Here is a 22,281-nt window from a genome sequence, read left to right on the forward strand (position 1 = left end):
GCCTCTGGAGGGACCACCTTTGCCGCCGCTTCGGCTTCCACGATCTACGTTCGGGCTACGCGGCCACGGCGGCCGCCAGTGCGACTCCCACTGTGCCTGGCTCTGTCCGTGTTAGTTCCCAGGCGGCCGTCGCCGTTCCAGCAGCGGTAGCGGCAGCGGCGGACATGTTGTGAGGCGGCGGCGCGGGTGTCTGAAAGATGGTTTGGCCGAGGCGGCGGCAACGGCTGCTGGCGGCGGCGGCAGCGGCAGCGGGGCCTCGGGCTCTGTAGAGCCGAGCCCGCTGGGTACCCGCCCGGTACCGCGGCGAGGCCCGTGCCCCTGGATCTTGCCTCTGTTCCGACGCCGTTGGGGACCAGTTAGGCGACAGCGCCCGCCCCTCTGAGGAGACCCGAAGGTGGTTCCCCAGCTGCTCAAATTTCCGTACCACCGTGCTTTCCCCTCCTCAGCCGGGGCTGTGCTCTCTCTAGAATCCTCAGGCCCCCACTTTCCTCCCAAACTCATCCTAAATCTCTTAACACACTCGGTTGTTCCCAGCTTTCAAGCCAGCTCCTCCTCCGTTCATTTTCTGCACCCTCTTCGCAGAGCACCCCCCGGGATCACTCTCCGAGGGCGGCTTTTTGAAAAATATCCGTGGAGTAGTGGACCAGAGCTGGGGAGTTTTTAAAAGTCGAGGCGCGAGAAACAGGAAGGTACTATGGCTTCCTCGTCTGGCAACGATGATGATCTCACTATCCCCAGAGCTGCTATCAATAAAATGATCAAAGAGACTCTTCCTAGTGTCCGAGTGGCCAACGATGCTCGAGAGCTGGTGGTGAACTGCTGCACTGAATTCATTCACCTTATATCTTCTGAAGCCAATGAGATTTGTAACAAATCGGAAAAGAAGACCATCTCACCAGAGCATGTCATACAAGGTAGGTCATGTGTGGGAATTGGTTTGAATGAGGGTCTAGGGGTACAGTCTGCTAATCGCGTGACCTGTTCGTGTCAAAGCCTTCATTCCTCTTCACTGGTATGTAACTTCATGAAAAAGCCAGACTGGCATGTAGGCAGCCGGTGCTTTAAAACACTCCCTTTGTAGCATTCTTGCAGTACTTTTCATCCAGCGAATACACGGAAGGAGTGCAAACATTTAGGTCAACGTCCCCAAAACATAAAGAATAAGAGTGATCTCACTTTACAACCAGGTAAGCCGAAGCAACAAGAATTGCTTGCCTGAAGTTGAACTTAGATAATAATTAAGGAACGCAGAAGTTCTCCCTTGGAAAGTTAAAATTCAAGCTTGAGTGGAGACAGAGCATCCCTTCCCCACCTGACCTTTCACCAATGTAGAGGAAAAGATTTATCTTCTGAACACATGAGTTAAAAGATTCTTATCATGCGATGTGTTCAACGTTGTCAAGTTTATCGTTGTTGAATAAAAGGAGTATGTTTTCTGCTTTAAAAATGGTTTGATGGTACGTTCATGAATGAGTTACCAGAGCACTCACTCCTGTTCCATTCTGTAAGAAAAGGGTGAACTTTAAATTTTTGTTTCTTCTTTTTGTTTGCTTTTATGTCGTTTGCTTTTTTCTGTTCTGTGGTAAGTTTTAAAATCTTGATTGAAAGTTTATGTAAGTTTCGTGTTTTTTTTTTTTTTTTTAACGGAAAATTTCCTTGTCCTTTCCTACTGTCATTACCATTTGAATGTATACACTTAAGCTTTTATTGAACAGCACTTCTGAAAGCTTCAGCAGCTTCTTTTATCCTGGAAAGGATTTGGTCCTGTAATAGGGATTTAGGGGACTGTATTCTGATGGTTTCAGAGAGGAGAAACATATTTACTAGTCATAATGTTTTGGGAATGTACCTTTTGCGATTTTTTTTTTTTTACATGTACTCTTGTGAAAGAATTGTACTCAATTTGAGGTGAGAACTTGCCTTTTGTAATCTAACTTAAAAGTATTGATTGCTTGTGAAATCGGGGAAAAAATGGTTAATTTTAATCATTTTGGTAGTCAGATAGTTGTCTATCACTTAATTTCTGTAATTTAACTTTTTAAAATGTGACTTTCCTGTTGTACTGAAGTAGAGAACACATCTGCTTATATTGACCATATCCAATATTTTACTTTCAATATTGGCAAAAGGATTAAGTGATTCATTTTTAATCCTTTATGACGTCTTGAGGGTGTTTTAAAAATATATCCTGCCCATTTCAGTCCATAGGAGAAAAATCCCTAGGAAAAAGCATATTTGATTCTTAAAACTAGTATTTTTTTTTCTACTTGTTTGGTGTGCTGAATACTCTAGCAAGTAAAATGAAAGCCAAGTTGTCTATTTTTTCTCTTGTGTATTTATTTTTACATTGTATGTGTGATTGCTGTCATAAGTCTTTCACAAGATTATCCAGCACAGATAGCTGTAATTTCTTTTTACAACTCATAAAAAGGAAAAAGAACCTTTTATCAACATTGCTTTTCTGATGAAAATTGCAAAAGATTTCAACAGGGTCTGCCTAAACATTTGTTTACACTACAGAAGTCGGGATCGTTCCAAAAACCTAATAACACATTACAGTCTGTCTTCTTGGGGAGAGTTAATTCTTTTCTAGGATATATTTAGATTTCTGAGTGACATGATGAAATAGAAGTACAGCTGTAGCAAGCAGTATGCTAAATAGTTCAACTTTGGAATATGCTAAATGAAGTTTAACGTGAGTCAGAAAGTTACAGTGAAAAAGCATTTCCTTTGTGTAATGAAGATGATTTATTCATTTAAAAAAATCATGTATTGACCTGTTACAGTCTTATAAATTTACTTTTTTTTCTTGTATTATGCTATTAAGTGGATAAGAATCTACATTTTCACCCAAGAATTCTCCCCAGTTGGGGTTGTAGACATTATACATTTGTAATCTCATATTGCTTAATTGTTCCAAAGAAGTTTTGTTTTGAGAGGTTAAATTTTTAAAGAAATTCTTAAGGCTTATATGTTTTAGGTGTTTGAAGTGTGTTCCTATATAGAAATCATAATAGATATGACATATTTTATACTTTTCTCTCAGCATTGATTAGGAATGTAGAATATAGCCAAGTGGAATAAATGTACGTTTTAAAGTGGTATGATTCTCACATGTTGAAGTTTGGGTTTTAATGATAAGTTTAATGAACTAGACTTTGCTTCAGGACGTTTCACTTGTTCATTTCTCACCTTGCTTTATCTTGTCTGAGCAGATTAAGCATTTTGAGGTAGTTCTGTAAAATGCAAGTTAAAGTTAAACTAATTTTATCACCAGTAAATCTATGAAATAATATAACTTAGTTTTTAAAAAAAATTGGTTTCTGTTGAGCTTATTTTGAGTTTAAGAAAGTAGACTTGGCATTAAGATCATAGACACATGAATAGAGGGAGTTCTGAGCTATTTTGTATTCCTGTTTTGTTGGAGTGTTTTGTGAACATGTATTCTTGAATGAGTTCTAACATGTTCTGTTGCCTTATAGAAAGAATTGACATTGAGACTCAAGAGCTGTAGGTTCTGCACTGACAATTCTTTACCTTAGGCAAATCGTTTAAGGTTTTCTTATTTATGTATAAAACTTGATTTCAGGTATTGTAATTTTTGAGAATTAGGGGTTGAGAACCTCACATGAAATATCTGCCCTCACATTTATGAGAATAGTAACTGAAAGTAGTAAAAGTTTGAAAGAGTATCTGAGAGTTTGCATCTTCAGCCATTGAGTTGCTCCAAGCTGTCTTATGTTGAAAGAGTTTTAAAAAAATTCCTGTCCTTCTCACACTGGTACCTTTGTAGATAACATGAAAATGGATCACTAGAAAAGATGAGTAAAAGACCAGCACTCCATTTTTTACTATTAGATTCAATAGACATAAAATTTTTTTGTCAAATTGCAGTGAAGGTACTTAAATGCTTTGACTTTCTATACTTAACTAATCCGTATCCATTAGGAGCAGTTCTGGCACAAGTCCATGGACCACACTTTGAGAAGCTTTGCTCTAAAGCCTGTTCCTGTTTTCCTTCAGCCACCCTACAATTACTTATTGAATACTACCAAGTACTTGGCATTGTGCTAGATACTACTAAGGATATTAAGGTATATGATACTCAGTTCCTTCTCTGCCATTCGTCTCTCATTGTTGTCCAAGATTCCCAGTAGTAATACCATGGAGGACATGATTCTTAAGGGTCTTCAGAAACCTTTGCGAGGATAATGAGCGAAGAAGTCACGTTGGCCTACATCCTCTTAATGTATTTTATGTGAAATACATTAGTCCCTTCCCTCCCACAATCAAAAGAAAACAGTGAAATTAGAGAATGCTGCTTTATATAGTATTTAAAGGGTACTATATATCACATAATTTTAAAAATGAAAAACATTTTATGCATATGAAGTATAAAGTGATTCACATAGATTTATGTTATGATAGAACTTTGCAGGAGTGCATCACTTTGTAAAATAAGATAAGCATATATGAAGATTATCGTTGCTTAGGAGAAGTTTTTACTTTTTTTGTTTTTTGAATAGCTGTCTTGTTAACATCTGTCTTTTAAGCTGAAAAATGTGCTAAGTATTTTTTCCCCTAATATACACCATGGACTTTGCTGTTTGTAGTTTTAAGATACATGGCAGAGGGTGATATATAGTGATGTGTGTTAGTTTTACCCACAAATTAAAAAAAATATATTTTTCTGTTTTAGAAACATGAGATCCTTAGAAATAGGGCCATCAATAGTCCATAAGTTCCCTTTGTACAAATTAGAAAAAGGCACTCCTTCCTTAAAAAGCATTTCTACTGTCTACTAGAAAAAGTGTCACAGTAAACATACAAATTTATAATATTTACAATAAGAATGGTCCTCTAGTATGTTGTATACTGAACAATCTATACAACCATAAATGGTGGCCCTGCTTGGGAGCCATTTCCTTTATTCTTTAATATTCTCTTTATGTAAAATGGGAATGATAACTAATGATAAAATGGGAATGGTAGCAAAAGATGTAAAATATCTCCCTATTTAGAAGGTACTATGGCCAGTTATTGATATCTGTTAGCCAAATGTGTTCAAAATTAAAGTCAATGAAATTTTTGAAGTTAAATTTATGGCCGCTCCTTTTCAACCATTTTACTGAGAGTATAGTTTTTACATATGGCAAATCTTTGAATAATATTAAATATTAACCTTGGACCTACTTGCCAGTTTCTTGAAAGCAGTGTTCTCAGCCTTAAATGTTTTTAAAGGTAGTTATATATTTTTTGAGTTTTTAAATTCAAGCCCTCCATGGTTAAAAATAACTTGGATTGGATTTTCTTTCTTTATTATTATTATTATTATTATTATTATTATTATTATTTTGAGACAGTCATGTTCTGTCAGGCTGGAGTGCAGTGGTGTGATCTCGGCTCAATACAACCTCTGCCTCTCAGGTTCAAGTGATTCTCGCGCCTCAGCCTCCTAAGTAGCTGGGATTACAGACATGTGCCACCATACCTGGCTAATTTTTGTATATTTTTTTAGAGACAAGGTGTTGCCATGTGGGCCAGGCTGGTCTCTAACTCCTGACCTCAAGTGGTCCCCTTGCCTTGGCCTCCCAAAGTGCTGGGATTACAGGCATGAGCCACCATGGTCGGCTGGCTTGGATTTTCTTAGTGTCTAGTAATTCATGCTATTTTGAAGGGTTGTCTCTCCAGTGTGTTGATTTGTTAATTTTATAAATTTAATTTTTTATCAATATGCTTGTCCAGCTTGAATTTAAATGTGATATTGTATAGCTATACATTCATTTAGGTCCTATCCACTTACGAGGGTACTCTTTTAAATTTTAAAAATAAAGATGAGTAATACATAGTCTGAGTTGGTTAAGTGATTCTTAGGTGCTAGACGCCGTTAAATGCCTTATGTTAATTAACTGTTGATTCCTACAATCTTAAAACTAATAATATGATATCGATTTATTATTTTTAATTTTTAAGAGGCAGGGTCTTGCTCTCTCACCCAGGTTGGAGTACAGTGCCACAGTCATAGTTCACTGTGGCCTCAAACTTGTGGGCATAAGTGATTTTCTTGATTCAGCCTCCCAAGTAGCTGGGACTACAGGCATGCGCCACTGTGCCTGGCTAATTTTTAATTTTTTGTAGACACAGGGTCTCACTGTGTTGCCCACACTGTTCTGGAACTCCTGGCCTCAATCTGTCCTCCTGTCTTGGCCTCCCAAAACACTGAGGTTACAGGCATGAGCCACTGTGCTCAGCCACAATGTGATAATAAGTATATAATATATTGCTCACTCTGTGGGACTAGCCTTTGTTCTGATCTCTTACATTAATTCGTTTATTCACATCCTGATCCAGTGAGATGTGGGTGCTATCTTAGAGGTGAGAAAACTGTGAGGCTCAGAGGTGAAGGGTCACACAGCTAATATGAGGCAGAGTTTGGAGTCAGTCCCTGGCGGTTGGCTTAGGCCTGCATGCTTAACCACTGTACTTGCTCCTGGTTGTAGGAAGCTATTATGAAATGGATGCTATTCTCATTTTATAGATGGAAAAGCTGAAGCTTAGACATATTAAACAATTGATCCAAGGTTTTACAAATACTGTGTCAACCAAATTTCAGTTCTAGGTCTATCTGATCTGGAAAGGGGAGATTATGTCTGTTTGGGAGGATCAAGCAAGCTTAATTTGAAGATGAGGTTTAATCTGTGCCTTGAGTTTATTGCCATCAACATGAATGTGAGAAACTGGCTCCTTGAGAAATGTTGAGCAGTCATATTTAGCAGAAGTATGCAGGGATTTAATGGCAGAAATAAAGCTGGAAAAGTAGCATGGGCTAGATCTTGGATGACTTTGGTGTACGACTAGGAAATCAGACTTTCTTTAGAATGTGGTGGGAAACCATAAACCATTTACTTGGTTTTTTTTGGTATTGTCTCCAGTCAATCTTGTTAAAATTTTCTACATAGTAGAAAAAATTTTTAAAAAGAAAAAAGATAATAGAAAAACTTTGGCTTCTATCATTGACACTTAAAACAATAAATTGGTCCGTCAATTCAAATGAAAAATACAGGCTGCCTAGTTGTCACTTATTTTCCCATTATATCTCAAACTCTTTGAAGCCAGAATTATATGTTGGTGAATTTGATATACAGAACTTAGATTAACGCCTTTCTGAAGTTTTTAGGGAGGTCAGGGGAGGTGAGTTAACTTAATAATAGTACAGTACTCTGCTTTTTGGCATCAGGTTATTTCTAAAGAAGGTTGATGAAAACAGCTTAACGTTTGAAATAATTAAAGTTGTAAATCATTCAAAATGTCTTAAAACCACAGTTTGCATGGGCGTGTGGATTTGTAAAGGTATATTTGTCATTCTCTCAGAAGAGCAAATCCCTGAAGTTAGAAGTGAGAGCATATATACTAAAAGCAATCTAATTCAACATAATGGTTGAAAGACTACAAGAACTGATGAGCTAAATTGATTTACCGTGTTTTTTACCACCTATGTTTCATCATTGGTTCACGATACAAAATATGCCTTTAGGACATAGTCAACATACCAAAACTATAAAATATAATATACTATGAGAAGGAAATTTTATGCCTTGTCTTTTCTGGGTTACAGAAGGTATTTAGAGTGTGTGATTTATTTTTTTATTTTTATTTTTTTGAGACAGGGTCTTGCTCTGTCATCCAGGCTGGAGTACAGCAATGCAGTCATGGCTTACTGCATCCTCAATCTCCTGGTCTCAAGCAATCCTCCCACCTCAGCCTCCTGAGCAACTGGAACCATAGGCATGAGCCATCACACCCAGCTAATTTTTTTATTTTTTTGTAGAGATGAGGTCTTGCCATGTTGCCCAGGGTGGTCTTGAACTCCTGGACTAAAGGGATTCTCCCACCTTGGCCACCCAAAGTGCTGGAATTACAGCCATGAGCCACCATGCCCAGCCCTTTTTTTTCCTATAAAATTTCCTTTCTAAATATGAAAAGGGGAGAAAAAATTTTATTAATGCTTCTTGTATCCTTATAGTCTTCTTTCATCTCAGTTTTTCTGCCACATCATTTTAAAATGTTTCTATTTTTCCTGTTAAGTTTTATTTTCAAGAGAAACCTGTTGGCTGACTATAAGTGCTGAATTTCATGACTTATTTCCACCAGTATTTCTTAAACTTGGCAGTTTGAGTATCTGCTAAAAATAGCTTCCTGTTGGTGTGTTGGACAAAAGAAAAACTTATCTGTTCTTTTATTCTGTCCTACTGAAACTTAGTAGAGAATGTGTTATCAGCCTACTTTTTCTAAGTCAAATGACATAAAAGGTTTTTTCTTACTAAAACCATGTGTTCTTATATTGGGCTTTTTTTTCCTCCCAGTTACAGGAAATGCTTTGATCTTTTAAAAATTAGTCAGAATGAAAAGTGAAGGCATGTGCCTTGGTTCCTCAAGTTTTAACTGATTTGCCACCTAATATTTAGCAGGTTGATAAAATACTTGTCTTGCTGCCCAGACAATTGTTGTACAACTATAAAATAGGTACGATTATTAGAAAACAGCAAAATATTCCTCTCCTACAAAGAAAAACTCAGAAAAACTTTGTGATCCACAGGTTGGGGGGAAGCTGTGTTTTATCACCCTTTCATATTTTAATACTTTCATTTCTCTAGCACTGGAAAGTTTGGGATTTGGCTCTTACATCAGTGAAGTAAAAGAAGTCTTGCAAGAGTGTAAAACAGTAGCATTAAAAAGAAGAAAGGCCAGTTCTCGTTTGGAAAACCTTGGCATTCCTGAAGAAGAGTTATTGAGACAGCAACAAGAATTATTTGCAAAAGTAAGTAATGTATTTAAATTATTTTCTTTTGAATCCTACCCTGTTTGCTTTTGAAATTGCTTCCTAAATTAACAGACATACCCTGAGGCTTCCCTTTTTCTAGCTAATTGATTATAGAATCTAGTATTCAGAGCTGACCAATTTGACTCTGGTTTATGTGAAAGTAAATGTTTTCTAAAGAGAACAACTCCAAATACCTATTGAAATTTCACTTTGATTTTTTTTTCAGACAGACTGACCATTTTAAAGCATGATAAGTATACCTAAATATTCTTAAGATTTAAAATGATAAGCTGATGAGAAAATACTGTGCAGATTTTATGATGTGTGGCATACAAGCAAAATCTGATTGATGTCAACTGTGTAGTGAAATATGATCTTTAATATACACCTTTGAAGCATTTTAATCGTAAAAAAAATCTTAAGGATAGTAGAGCAAAGAAAGGGAGAAAATGTCTTCTTTTCTTGTTATAATTCTAATATCTAGACTGATGGATTAAAACCAAATACTAATATTTCTTGTTTCAAAAAGAAAAGGGAGAGGAATTGGTTGCAAGGCTGTTTTTTCCCTTCTAAGTTCTGGCCTCTCATGTGGAATTATAAGGCAGCTTTGGATTGAATAGAAGAGAAGCTGTAGTAACCATTAGAACTGGGAAGTATCATTTTAGGTAAACTCTTCCAGATTAGTCCTGTAGCTGATCTCTGTGCAGCTATAACAGTCAGTTTGATTTACATCAAACTGCATTTGAGTCTTAAGTATTGTTAGTTACTAGACACCAAGTACCATTTAGACTTACGAGAAAATAAAAACTTAAATTTATTGAGTTCTAACCATATGTTAATCACATTGCCAAGTAATTTACTTGCATTATCTCATTTAGTCCTCACAACAACCTATCATAGACACTAAAGAGGAAAGGCCTTTGAAGCAGGCATGAGTACATGCAGTATTATAATCCATATGAATATGAGGTACGGAAGAAGAGGTGTTGATGTTTTAAAAACATTAATGGCTATTTATTGATTTATGCTATTGTAGACCACCTAGAGAATGCTAAATTAAACATTTAGTGACAGAAGATGCTCTCCTGGACACTTTAAATACATAGAAACTTTGCAGAGCTTTTATGAAATACACATTTTGTTGTATTCATTTACATATTTAGAAATAGACTCAGAGTTGGAAAAATTTGCTTGGGATTATTTGTCATTTGTTCTGCAGTTACTTACTGAAGTCCTCGCTATTTATCAAGCATCATGCTAGGTGCTAGGCTTACAACAGTGAACAAGAGAGTCAAGGTTCCTGTGGTTATTTAGTCTACTGGGAAAGATTGAGTGGGAAAGATTGACCTAAATAAAACAGTAAGTTCAGAAAGTTAGGAAGTGTTGGAATCTATATTTAAACTTACATATTTTGACCCCAAAGCCTGTACTGTTTCTACAATACCATGCTGATGCTCTAGCCTCCATTTTATCTGCTTAAACTTATTATGGGGCTTTTAGATAGAATATGCATTATCCTTGCCAGCGAAAAATATGAAGAAATAATTGACTGCCTGCCATACCTGTCTTCAATTCTCTATCCCTATTACCTGTTTTTTATTTTTCTTTTTTATCTCCCTTGTTTCTTACCCTGGCTTGTGTGTGAAGATCTCTAGTATTTCTTTGCTCTGGTGAGGATGAGAAGCAGAGAGGTAAAATTATAGCAGTTGCCTAGTACTTCTTCCCTAGAGCACTGAAGTTCTAAACATAAAAGAATGGATAAGTAAATATATCATTTTTATCACTTTCATTTTGTTTCATTTTTTTAGACTTTATTAACACAATGACAGCCTAAATGAAGCTAGCAGCAAATATTTGGAAGGAGGGAAACTTTAATACATCAAGATTAAAGTTAACTTTAAATTATAAATGAGTCATTTTAATATGTGGGAATGAGAATCTTAAAACATAATGAAAACCTCCAAAAGAAAAGTGAATTAGGAAATATATGCCTATTTACCTGTCTATCACACCCCAATTTTAGAAAAAAAATACCTGGGTTGGATTGAGTAGAGAGCAAGAGACAAAAAAATACATTAAATATCACTGAAAAATGTTAGATTTGTGGAAATAAATACAAATAAAATTTTATCATCAACTTTTTTTTTAAAAAAAAGACGGGACCTTAACATGTTGCCCAGGCTGGAGTACAGTGGCTGTTGACAGGCTCAGTCAGGCACACTTCAGCCTAGAACTCCTGGGCTCAAGGGATCCTCCTGCCTCCACCTCACGAGTAGCTGGTACTATAGGTATGCACTAGCAAGCCTAGCTCAACAGTTAGTTTTAAAGGCATAGAAATGCTTTTATGTTTAGAGAAAAGTATGGGAGCTGATACCGGGCCATGGTACCTAAAAGTCAATTAAATTTGAAATGTAACTAGTACACAGCTTTGCAGATCGTTGAATAAACTACCAAATTGAATAAACTACCTTTGCAATAAAACCTCTGTAGAGACTTGAAATTATTTGAATTTTTTCCATGTCATAAAATTATACTTATTTGTATACTTCTTTGTTGATTAGGCCACAAAGGATAGGTATGCTTAAGTTGGTTAAATTTACATATTTGATTTGCCCTGCAATTTTCTTATGAACTCTAAAAATGTTTTTAGAGAAGCTCTGTTAGTTGGTTTTGAACTCTTTGGGTATTTCTGCCTTAAAAGTAAATATGCCAGTGTGTTAGAATCAACTATTTTTCGTATTTCTGTACAAAAATAGATGACAGTCATTATTAGGGAGAATGGCTGATTTCTAATTTCTTAAGCAAAAGAAAGTTTTGCTTACTGTAAAAATGGTCTTATCCTTGTTTTTTCTAATACCTTTAGTCTTTACTTATTTATTCCTCTGTGCCTTTAACCATATATGGGTCGTCTGCATCTCCTTGTGTCCCCCAGGCCGTTTTGTCTTTTGCTGTAATTATCTGTGTTATCCATCAGGCAAGGTGGCACCTTCCTGTAGTCCCAGCTACCCAGGAGATCAAGGCAGGACAATCCCTTGAGGCCAGGAGTTCAAGGTTGCAGTGGGTAACAATTGTGCCTGTAAATAGCCACTGTACTTTAGCCTGGATAATGTTGTGAGACCCTGTCTCTAAATAAATAAATAATGATCAGTGTTACTATTTTTTGAAAATGTACAACCACTTATTCCTCAAATTTAACTTCTGCCCTACCACAGAAACATTTAATCGCCAAATTCAGTCATTTTTTTTCTTTCAATTCTTACTCATCTGATTTTTAAAAAATAACATTTAATGTAGAACTCTTCCTATATTAGTCTCTGATACTATGGTTACTTGGATAGCTTTCCTCGAAGATAATAACTTTTCTTCTTCTACTTCACTACTGCCACCTACACCAGCACTACCCCACTCCTAACCTTCAATCAACAAATTTCAGGTCAGAATTCAATTAACATGTCCCTACTGTATGCAAGACATATGTGGTACTGTAGATGTACAAAAATGAAGAATATATCATTATTCTTTCTTTCTTTCTTTTTTTATTTTTATTGTACTTTAGGTTCTGGGGTACATGTGCAGATCATGCAGGATTGTTGCATAGGAAATGAAAACTGACATTTTCTGTTCTTGTGTCAGTTTGCTGAGAATGATTGTTTCCAGATTCATCTGTGTTGCTACAAAGGACACAAACTCATCGTTTTTTATGACTGCATTGTATTCCATGGTGTATATGTGCCACATTTTCCTTGTCCAGTCTTATCATCGATGGGCATTTGGGTTGGTTCCAGGTCTTTGCTATTGTAAACAGTACCACAGTGAACATACGTGTGCATGTGTCTTTATAATAGACCAATTTATAATCCTTTGGGTATATACTCAGTAATGGGATTGCTGGGTCAAATGGAATTTCTATTTCTAGATCCTTGAGGAATTATCACACTGTCTTCCATAATGGGAATGTATCATTTTTCTTAAGAAACTTAGTATCTTGTAGGGGAGGTATAATACAGACACACTGACAACTATTTTGAGATGGACTACTTGGATGAAGAAGACAACTATAATATGAGGCTGACCAATTATGAGAAAGAGATTCTGGCTGGGCATAGTGGTTCACATCTGTAAACCTAGCACTTTGGGAGGTCCAGGTGGGAGGATCACTTGAGCCCAGGCAGTCGAGACCAGCCTAGGCAATATAGTGAGACCCTGTCTCTACAGAAATAAGAAAGGAAAAGAAAGAAAGCCCAAGTATGGGAACATTACATCAAATTTTGGAGGTGCAGGAGTGTGCCAACTAGTATGCAGTTGTCTTAGCCCCAAACCCACCTTTCTGTGCTCTGCTTTGTGACTGGACCTAATACTCTGCAAGCCATATGTCTCTTTGCTAGCTGACTCCGCATTAGACTCTTGCCAGAATGGGGTTCTAAAGGGAGATTGCATGGATGGAGGAAGAAAAAGGGCTTACTCCTTTTATTTCCCTTTGTCTTTTTAGTTCCTTTGAACAACTCAGCAACACTTCTTCATCCTGGTTGCATCAGTTTTCCTGTAGCAAAGACTGAATTCAGTTTTCATTTTCTCTAATACACGACCAGCCTGAACCCATACCCCATACCCCCACTCTGGGGATGTGGATGCCAACCCTTGGGGCCCTTCTTCAAGCACAGATATATTTGTAACAGCTTATCTATGTCCATCCTTCCAAGGTCTGAGTTTCAGTTCCATGAAGTGATTTCTTTAATTTGTAGATTTTAAAAATTCCAGCGTTTTCCTTTATTCCCTCAGTTTTGGAGTTGGTGGCTGCTACCTGTGGCTGCTACTTTCATGATATTTTAGTGTTCTCTTCTTGCCTTCTTACTTGCCTAATAGCAACTTTATACTTGTTTAACAATTCTTTATTTTATCTTTTTTCCATTCCAGTAACTCGTCTGACTTCTATGTCCTGATTATACACTGACCAATATACCAGAAGGAGAAAATAGTATTTCAAGGAAGGTTAGATTTTCAGTAAATGGCAGGAAATTTCACATGGGATGAATGTCAGCATGAGTAAAGGTAGCAAAGATGAGGAAGTATGGTGTATATTTGGGAAACATGTTGTGTTCTAGGCTTTTTTGAAGCACAAAGTACATGTTACAAAGAAAGTTTATAGAGAGGTTGGGGTAGACACTAATTTGGAGGACTTTGAACTCTAGGCTAAGAAATTTGGATTTGGCTGGTAACAAACAATTTTTTTAAAAAATGAAATAATGACCTGATTAGAATTTATATCTAGAAATATTTGGATAATAAGTCATGACAGATTATTCAGAAGAATGAGGATTGTACATGGTAAAATCTTAAATGTTACAGGTTATGCTGAGCATCACTGTTTTCCTATAGTGTGTTCATTCAGAAAATATTGAGGGCCTTTGTGTTAGCAATGAAACAAAGAATATGGAAACAATCTCTATTCTCAAGTGTGGTGGAAACAAAAGATATAAACTTAGATAATTCTAGAACAAAGTGGATGGATATGGGAATGCATGGAGAATTATGGTATATGAAATAGAGCATAAAATGTGGCCTGGAAGGGTCAAGAAAGACTAATTGATTTGCATTTCAAATGATGACTAGGAATTAGGGGAGGGTGTGAGCTAGACTTACAGAACAATTCCAAGAACAGACAGAGAAGGAGAAAAAGATTGTTTTGGCAGAGTCTAATGGGAATTTGTAAGACCTTTTTAAGAACAGGTTCATTTTTTCCCTTTTTGGTGTGGTTTTTCTGCAAACTGATGAAATTAAATTGAGAAGGAGGCTTAGTTGTTTCATATGTAATTCATATGTATGCATCTTGGTTTCTAAAATCCTGTGGTGGTTTTTAATAGAGGATATATCAGATGAATGAATTTTAAGTAGTATCTTTTTACTAGTGTGTATACAGGAAGGATATGTATATTTGTATGTGTATCTGTGTATTTACAAATGTGTGTACTTATATAGAGGATATGAGGGACACAGAGAGACATATAGTAGGTTAGAGAATTGTAATAGAAACTCAGAAAGAAAAAAATAAACTCAGAAAGACATATCGGGGTAGCTACTGCATACATGTACAGTACTTCTTTCCTATGAGGTACCGTACTAGAGAACTTTTAAACCATATAAATAAATTTTAGATTGAAAAATGTTTATATCAAAATTGTAATTTCAGGGTACAGAAGAATCAAGTGAAATGAAAGGAAGAGAAAAGTACAGGGAAAGAGCCACAGGAAATATTGTAGGTTTTTGTCAACTTTTTCAACTTCTTCAGTTGAACCAAAGCTCATAAATTACATGACATGAAAGAGGACCATTTATAAGAGACTCAAGTTTGAGAAATTTCTTAGACCTGTGTGGGGTTAGAAAAAAAGTAATCTGTAATTATATTTACCTGTAGAGTTTATGTTCTCCAGATGTGTGACAATTACATAGTAGTTTGAAAATATCCAAGTATGATAATAATTGTATGTGATACTGGCCTAATCTACATTTAACTAAAGTGTATATATTGCAAATTTTTTTAAAAAACTTTTTTTTTTGGGTGTTTAGGCTAGACAGCAACAAGCAGAATTGGCCCAACAGGAATGGCTTCAAATGCAGCAAGCCGCCCAACAAGCCCAGCTTGCTGCTGCCTCAGCCAGTGCATCTAATCAGGCAGGATCTTCTCAGGATGAAGAAGATGATGATGATATCTGAAATTCACCAGCTGAGTTTCTATTTCTTCTATAAATGTTTTTCCCTGCACAACAGAAACAGTGAAAGAAATGCTTACCTGTAATTTTGTATGCATCTTGGTGGACTTGTCATTGGTATTCTAGGGATGTCTGCTATTGAGTTTCATCTATTGTGTGCTATACGTGTAAAAACTGTCTCTTTGAACTATTGAAAATTTAAGGTTCAGTATAATATCAATTTTGAATTTTTAATGGTGTTTATGAAATTTTAGATAGCAAGTCCTTCATTTGATCAATAAACAGTGTTACAGAAAACTTCAAGTTTATAAAAATACAGTGAAATTTATACAAAGCTCTAAATCCGCATTTGCATTTCCTCTGCCCTTTTAACTAAACTAAAACTTATGAATTTTAAATTATTAAGGGGGGGTGCTGTATGAATCAGTAGACATTGGATCAGGTTGCTGAAGAGTTCAGTTCTGTAGTATCTGAATTTGTCTTTTAAAATGAGTACATATATAGGCAATAAATATATATGCTCAGATAAACTTGTTAGAAAAACTTCAAGACATTCAAAAACTACGAAGGAGTATGTTCAATAGTAGTTGTATAAATTTGATGGTTATGTTTTTTTATTTTGTTTTTGTTTTGTGTAGAGGTAAAAACTATAGTTTTGTTACAGCATAATTCATTTTGAGCTCCACTATGACATTTCAGAGACTGCCCAGTTTAGAAGTCTGTCATGATTTTTACTATTTCACTCCAATTCAATAATTGTTGATAGTATTACTCGCCTAGTCCATCCATACTCATATTATTCAAATATATAAGTGGGACTTTTGAAACAATTGCTTTGGTTCCCTTGGTTTAACAGAGGTTCATGAATATTCAAACCTTTGCTGGGGGAAAGAAATGAAAGTTAATGAGAATGCTTGCTATGAGAGAGGAATTTTTAATTTAACTTGTAGTTACAGTATACTTATTGTTTTTAGAATTACTTTTACATTTTTCTGACTAGATAGCCTAGAGTCCAACATTACCTTTTGAGATGACATTATTGTCTCCATCATAATTGAGTGATAGCTTTAAAAAAGGATTAATTTTGCTTAAGAAGTTATGTTATAACTGATCAGCCCTATATGAAATAACTGATCAGCCCTATGTGTAATATAAGTTGTGTTATAACTGATTAGTCCTATGTGAAACATCAGTAGTTTCTACCTGCTTGTTAAAAGACAGAAGCTTTAATTTGGTTCTAATAAATAAAGTATGGTAGTGATTATAGGAATCCAGGATGTTGAAGAAATGGCATAATGTCTATATTTTGGAAATAGAAAGGAAAAGACACTTAAGATAGTATGAAGTAATTAAATTCCTATGTCAGTTGCCAAATCTTTTAAACTTATGTATTCACCAAGCCCAAAAATAGCTTGTGGCTACCAGGATTCCAATTTTAATTGGAGAGCTAAGTAAGTAAAGTTTTATAAGTATCAGGTTTCTTAATGATCATATTTTGCAGTTTTAGTAAAAGGGAAATATTGTTATACATTTATTAAATATACTTCCCCCATGAAGTGAAAAGGTTAATTTTGCTGAATGTTTTAAGTTGAAGTTACTTCATGGATGTCATATCCATGAAGTGCGTTTGGATGAGATAGAAGAAATTGTTTTTTACAAAGTTTAAGTACCAAAGGTAGTCTAGTCTAGAACAATAATAAGTTAATACATGTTGGCTTTTCTAATTTGTACTGTAACATCCTTATACTTTCTATTTTAAGTATATCTGTTTCTTAAGTAAACAACTTAGGTATTTTCCATAACTTTTTTTTCTGATGCAGAGTTCAGGTTAATTAATATTTTACTGCATCTGATAATGTATTATACGTTTGAAGCCTAGTGACTTTTCATTTTGACATTCTTGTGATTTCATATGCTGTATTCTTCAAGCAATAAAATTGTGATGTGTTTTATAAATGGTTTTTATATTTAATGATCTATAGAGAGATTTCTATTATTACTATTTTTACTAGTTTCAAAAATCTTAGGCCCAGAAGACATTTTGGTCACTTGGTATGTAGTACCTGCCTTTTGTTTTTGTTTACTGTTATTTCAAAAAATGTGGTTTTCCTTGTGTTTTTGTAATTTACAGTCGTAAGATCGAGGCATAACAAAGCTACTTAAGCAATATTTTACTTTTAGGTTTTTTTTGTTTTTTTTTTTAGCATTTAAAAGTCACTATTACGTTTTGCCAGTTAAAATTTTTTAAATCTTTTGAAGAGAGAAACAAAATCGTTAGCGTTCTTGAGAAATAAAGTTATTGTTCCTTAAGTATTTTTCCATCCCCTTGAATATATGTTATATATCTTTTTCAGCAGATTATCAGATTAATACGTGTTGACAAAGCATCAGTTTTTAAAGCTGCATATACCACACACACAGAACAGTGCACAAATAAAGGTTTTCACAGATTAAGCAAACTTATATCGTCAGTCCTCAGATCAAAACACAGAGCATTATGTGTACCCCAGAAGCCCTCCTCTTGCCCCTATCTTAACACTTTTTTCTTGCTGAAAGTAACTACTATCCTGACTTCTAAAATCATAGACTAGTTTTGCCTGTTTTTTATTTTATGTAAATGCACTCATACATAGTACAGTCTTTTTTTCCATTCATCATTTTTGTGAATATTTTAGTTTCCTGTTGCCACTATAACAAATTACCACAAACTTAGTGATGTAAAACAACACAAATTTATTCTTTCATAGATCAGAAGTCCAAAAATCAGTTTCATTAAGCCCGAATCAAAGTACCAGCTGTGTTGGTTCTTTCTTGAGGTTGTGAGGGAGAATGTTTTCTTGCTTTGGTTGGCTTCTAGTGACTGCCTATATTTACGGGCTTGTGACCCCTTTCTCTATGATCAATGCCAGCTTTTGTCATTATATCATCTTCTCTTCTGTAGTCAGATCTTTCCCTGCCTCTACATTTAGGGCTCACTTGCATAAAGCGGGGATAATCCCCCTATCTCAAGATCCTTAATTTAATCATATCTACAAAATCCTTTCTGCCATTTAAGTGACATTCACAGGTTCCAGGGATTCGGACTCTGGCTATCTTTGGAGGCCGTTATTCAACCTACCAAAGTGAGATTCATCTTTATTGTTGCATGTATTTGTAGTTCATTCATTCTCATTGCTGTACTGTCTTCCATTTATCCATTTTTTATTATATCCAAAAGTATTGTTCATTCTCCCATTGGTAGTCATTTGAGGATTTTTCAGTTCTGAGCTATTATGAATAGTACTGTGGAGAGCATCCTTATCCATGTCTTTTGGTGAGTGTATACATTTCCGTTGAGTATAAACCTACGAACGGAATTGCTAGGTTGTAGTGTGTGTGTATTTTCAGCTCTAGCATTTACTGTCAAAGTTTTCCAAAACAACTGGAAGAAGACACCATTTTAATGTGTAGCATAATAATGAATTAACCTAATGAGCTTAGTGGATTGAATTTCTCAAAATACCTAAATTGTGCTAAATGAGTTATACTACAGCAGGTATGTTGTTATTTAATTTCGTATAAGAGGAAAATAAGAGCAAAAGTAATTGCCCTTATTACTGACATGTTAGTATTACATACTCATTAGGTTATTGCTCCTTAGAAAAAATGCAAATTTTAAGTCATCAAAAGTAGTGTGTTGAATTAGTGTGTTGTGGGAAAATCTGTGATTTAATTTTTTAATTGAATTTTAAATTTTTGGTTATAACCTCATTAAAATGCATGATATTTTCTTATTTAGGTTTCTAAATTATGTCTGTCCAACTCATCTATATCTAAATCGCCATCAGGAAGAATTATCCAATCCAGATGGCATAGGCACTGCCCTCCACTGTCTTCACTTGGATTTTTTTGTTGCTGTTTTCTTCTTTTCCTCTGTCCCCAACAATTTGACCACAAGTCCTATCCCACCTCCTGTATTTTTCACCATGGCCCAGGATGTTTTTCACCATGGCCCAGGTCATGGTTAGGATTGGCCATGGTGAAGAGAATGATAACGTATAAGTAGCCTCCTTTCACCTAAGGTGTTACCGCTGGTTCTTATCCTATTTCCTCAAAATAAATGAGAAGAGAAAGTAAGGAATAAGAGGAAGAAACTTTTTTTTTTTAAGAAACAGGATCTTACTATGTTTCTTAACATAGATTGCAGTAGCTAGATTCCAGAGGCTATTCACAGGCATAATCATAATGCACCATAGCCTCAAACTCCTGGGCTCAAGCAATCTAAAAGGAGGAAACTTAACTTATGATCAGTTTCCACCATAAATCAAGCAACTTAGAAAAACTTTAGAACAGGGTTTCTCAAACTAAGCATTGTTAGTATTTTGGGTTGGTTAAGTCTTTGTTGTGAGAGTCTATCCTGTGCATTGTAGGATTTCTAGCAGCATAATTGGCTTATACCCACTCAGTGTCAGTAGCACCACTCCCCACCCTACTTCCAATTGTGACAACCCAAAAATGTCTCCAGACATTGCCAAATGTCCCTGGGTGTTGCGGGGATAGGAGGCAAAATTGCCCCCTGTTGAAAACCACCACCTTAGATGATCTAGGTTTTACTTTTAGGATAGGACACTTGAGGGAAAGGCTGTAAAACTGAACCTCTGTTAGAAGCAACACACAGTATCACTGGAAAAAGACTAAAAGAAACAGGTGATTTGGAGAGGAGAGGCCCAGGATTAAAATGTGTTTTCAAGAAAGTCAAATCTTATAGGAGGCTTCTTGTCTTCTGCTGATCCCTTCACGCCATAGGACCTAGTGCAGCTATTATAAATCTCTCTACCTGCTTGCTGCTTTTCTACCTCACTGTTAGCCGTACTCAGTTTGAAACAGATGAGGTGTACTGTCTCATAACTAATGCATCTTTTAATAAGCATTTTTTTATTATGGTTAAATATGCATATTGTAAAATTTACCTCTTTAACCAGTTTTAAGTGTTCAAATCTGTGGCATTAAGTGTATTCATACTCTTGTGCAACCACCACCACCATCCAGCTACAAAATTCTTCATCTTCCCAAACCGAAATTCTGTATTCATTAAACAACTCCCCATTACCTCTTCTCTTCCCCAGCCTCAACACCATTTTGCTTTCTGTCTCTATGAACTGACTACTCTAGATATTTAAATGGGTTCATTCTTATTTCATTTACCATAATGTCTTCAAGGTTCATTCATATTGTAGCATGTATCAGAATTTCTTTCCTCTTAAAGGCTGAATATGCCATTGTATGTATTTATCATATTTTGTTTATGGGTTGCTTTTGCTTTTTAGCTATTGTGAATAATGCTCCTGTGAACATGGGTATACAAATAGCTGTTTGAATCCTAATAGGCTTGTTATTTTTGAGTGCACAGATCTGTATATTCACAATTGAAATAGGGAACATCTTTATATACATATAAAGGTAATTTGTATTACAATAAGTCCTCAATGTTGTTGATAGGTTCTTGGAAACAGTGAGTTTAAGGAAAACAACATATAATGAAACCAATTTTACCATAGGTGAATTGATATAAGTAAGAGTTAAGTTCCTATGGCATATTTCTGGTCACAAAAACATTACCAAAATTCTAATAGAGACCCAAAACACTTCTAAAATTAAACTTTAAAATTAATGTGAGCTATGTATATGTTTTAAAGGGATAAAAACAAGTAAGAATTGGCTGGGTGTGGTGGCTCATACCTGTAATCTTAACACTCGGAGATCGAGGTGGGCAGATTGCTTGACCTCAGGAGTTCAGAACCAGCCTGAGCAACATGGTGAAACCCCATCTCTACAAAAAAAAAAATAGAAAAATTAGTCAGAGGTGGTGGCTTGCTCCTGTAGTCCCAGCTACTTGGGAGCCTGATGTGGGAGGATCCCTTGAGCCTGGGAGGTCAAGGCTGCAGTGAGCTGTGATCATGCCACTGCACTCCAGTATGGGCAACAGAGCAAAATCCTATCGCAAAAAAACAAACAAAAAAACAAAACCGTGTTATTCAGCCCCAATTGTTTATGGGGTTGTTATTGATAGACCCTGCATTAAACAATCACACAGTGCTGTGGTGTGCCACTGCATTCCAGCCTGGGTGGCAGAATGAGACCCTATCTCAAAAAAAAAAAGTAAAAATTATTTACCCAGTATTTGGTGAGTCAGTGACAGTGGTTGTAGTAGTAGTGGTGTTTGGAAAGTGAAAATTGTAAGGAGCACCTCCTACCACCATGCAGTTCAAAAACAAAAAATAAGAAATATGGTAGGCTGGCTGAGTGCTTTTATACTGCATCATGTATTGTGCATTTGTATGATTACCATATACTTTATAAATTTTCGTTTTATAGTAATTTGTATTCATTCATTTTTCAACCTGCTTATTTCAGTTCAGTGTCTCAGGTAGCTGGAGCAAGGTGGGAGCCAACCCTGGACAGGATGCCTTTTCATTGCAGGGTGCACTCACACACCACACATACCTGTAATGGGACCATTTAGCTGTACCAGTTCACCTAACATGTGCATCTTTGGGAATTGAGAAGAAACCAGAGTTCGCAGAGAAAACTCATGCAGGTATGTGGAAGATGTGCAAAATTCACACAGACAGTGGTGCTGGTTGTAAACAGTCTTTTTTCATCAACATTATAATGAAATGACATTAGTTGAGGACCTGCTGTATGTGATATGAACAATGAAGATCAACTCTTTTTGTAATAGTTTTTTACATATTATGATTTCATTTGTTCATT

The 22,281-nt window shown here is 35.8% G+C and overlaps 1 protein-coding gene across 1 annotated transcript; it reads left to right on the forward strand.

Moving 5' to 3' along the window:
* The first annotated feature begins 262 nt into the window (after positions 1-262).
* On the forward strand, positions 263-21,881 carry DR1 (down-regulator of transcription 1). The gene is made up of 3 exons (XM_012445378.2): positions 263-914; positions 8,655-8,818; positions 15,386-21,881. The coding sequence occupies exons 1-3, from the start codon at positions 695-697 to the stop codon at positions 15,530-15,532; spliced, it is 531 nt and encodes a 176-aa protein (XP_012300801.1). The 5' UTR covers positions 263-694; the 3' UTR covers positions 15,533-21,881.
* The last annotated feature ends 400 nt before the right edge of the window (positions 21,882-22,281 follow it).

This window comes from Aotus nancymaae, unplaced genomic scaffold (assembly GCF_030222135.1).
Source record: "Aotus nancymaae isolate 86718 unplaced genomic scaffold, 86718_ANA_hifiasm-v0.15.2.pri h1tg000122l, whole genome shotgun sequence".
In the NCBI taxonomy this organism is placed as follows: Eukaryota; Metazoa; Chordata; class Mammalia; order Primates; family Aotidae; genus Aotus; species Aotus nancymaae.

What these genes read in the sequence shown, in the direction of transcription:
- DR1 (XM_012445378.2), top strand. Translation starts at nt 695, where the DNA reads ATGGCTTCCTCGTCTGGCAACGATGATGATCTCACTATCCCCAGAGCT. An exon ending in ACCAGAGCATGTCATACAAG is followed by an intron (nt 915 to 8,654) that starts GTAGGTCATGTG and finishes TCATTTCTCTAG; the next exon opens with CACTGGAAAGTTTGGGATTT. An exon ending in AACAAGAATTATTTGCAAAA is followed by an intron (nt 8,819 to 15,385) that starts GTAAGTAATGTA and finishes TTGGGTGTTTAG; the next exon opens with GCTAGACAGCAACAAGCAGA.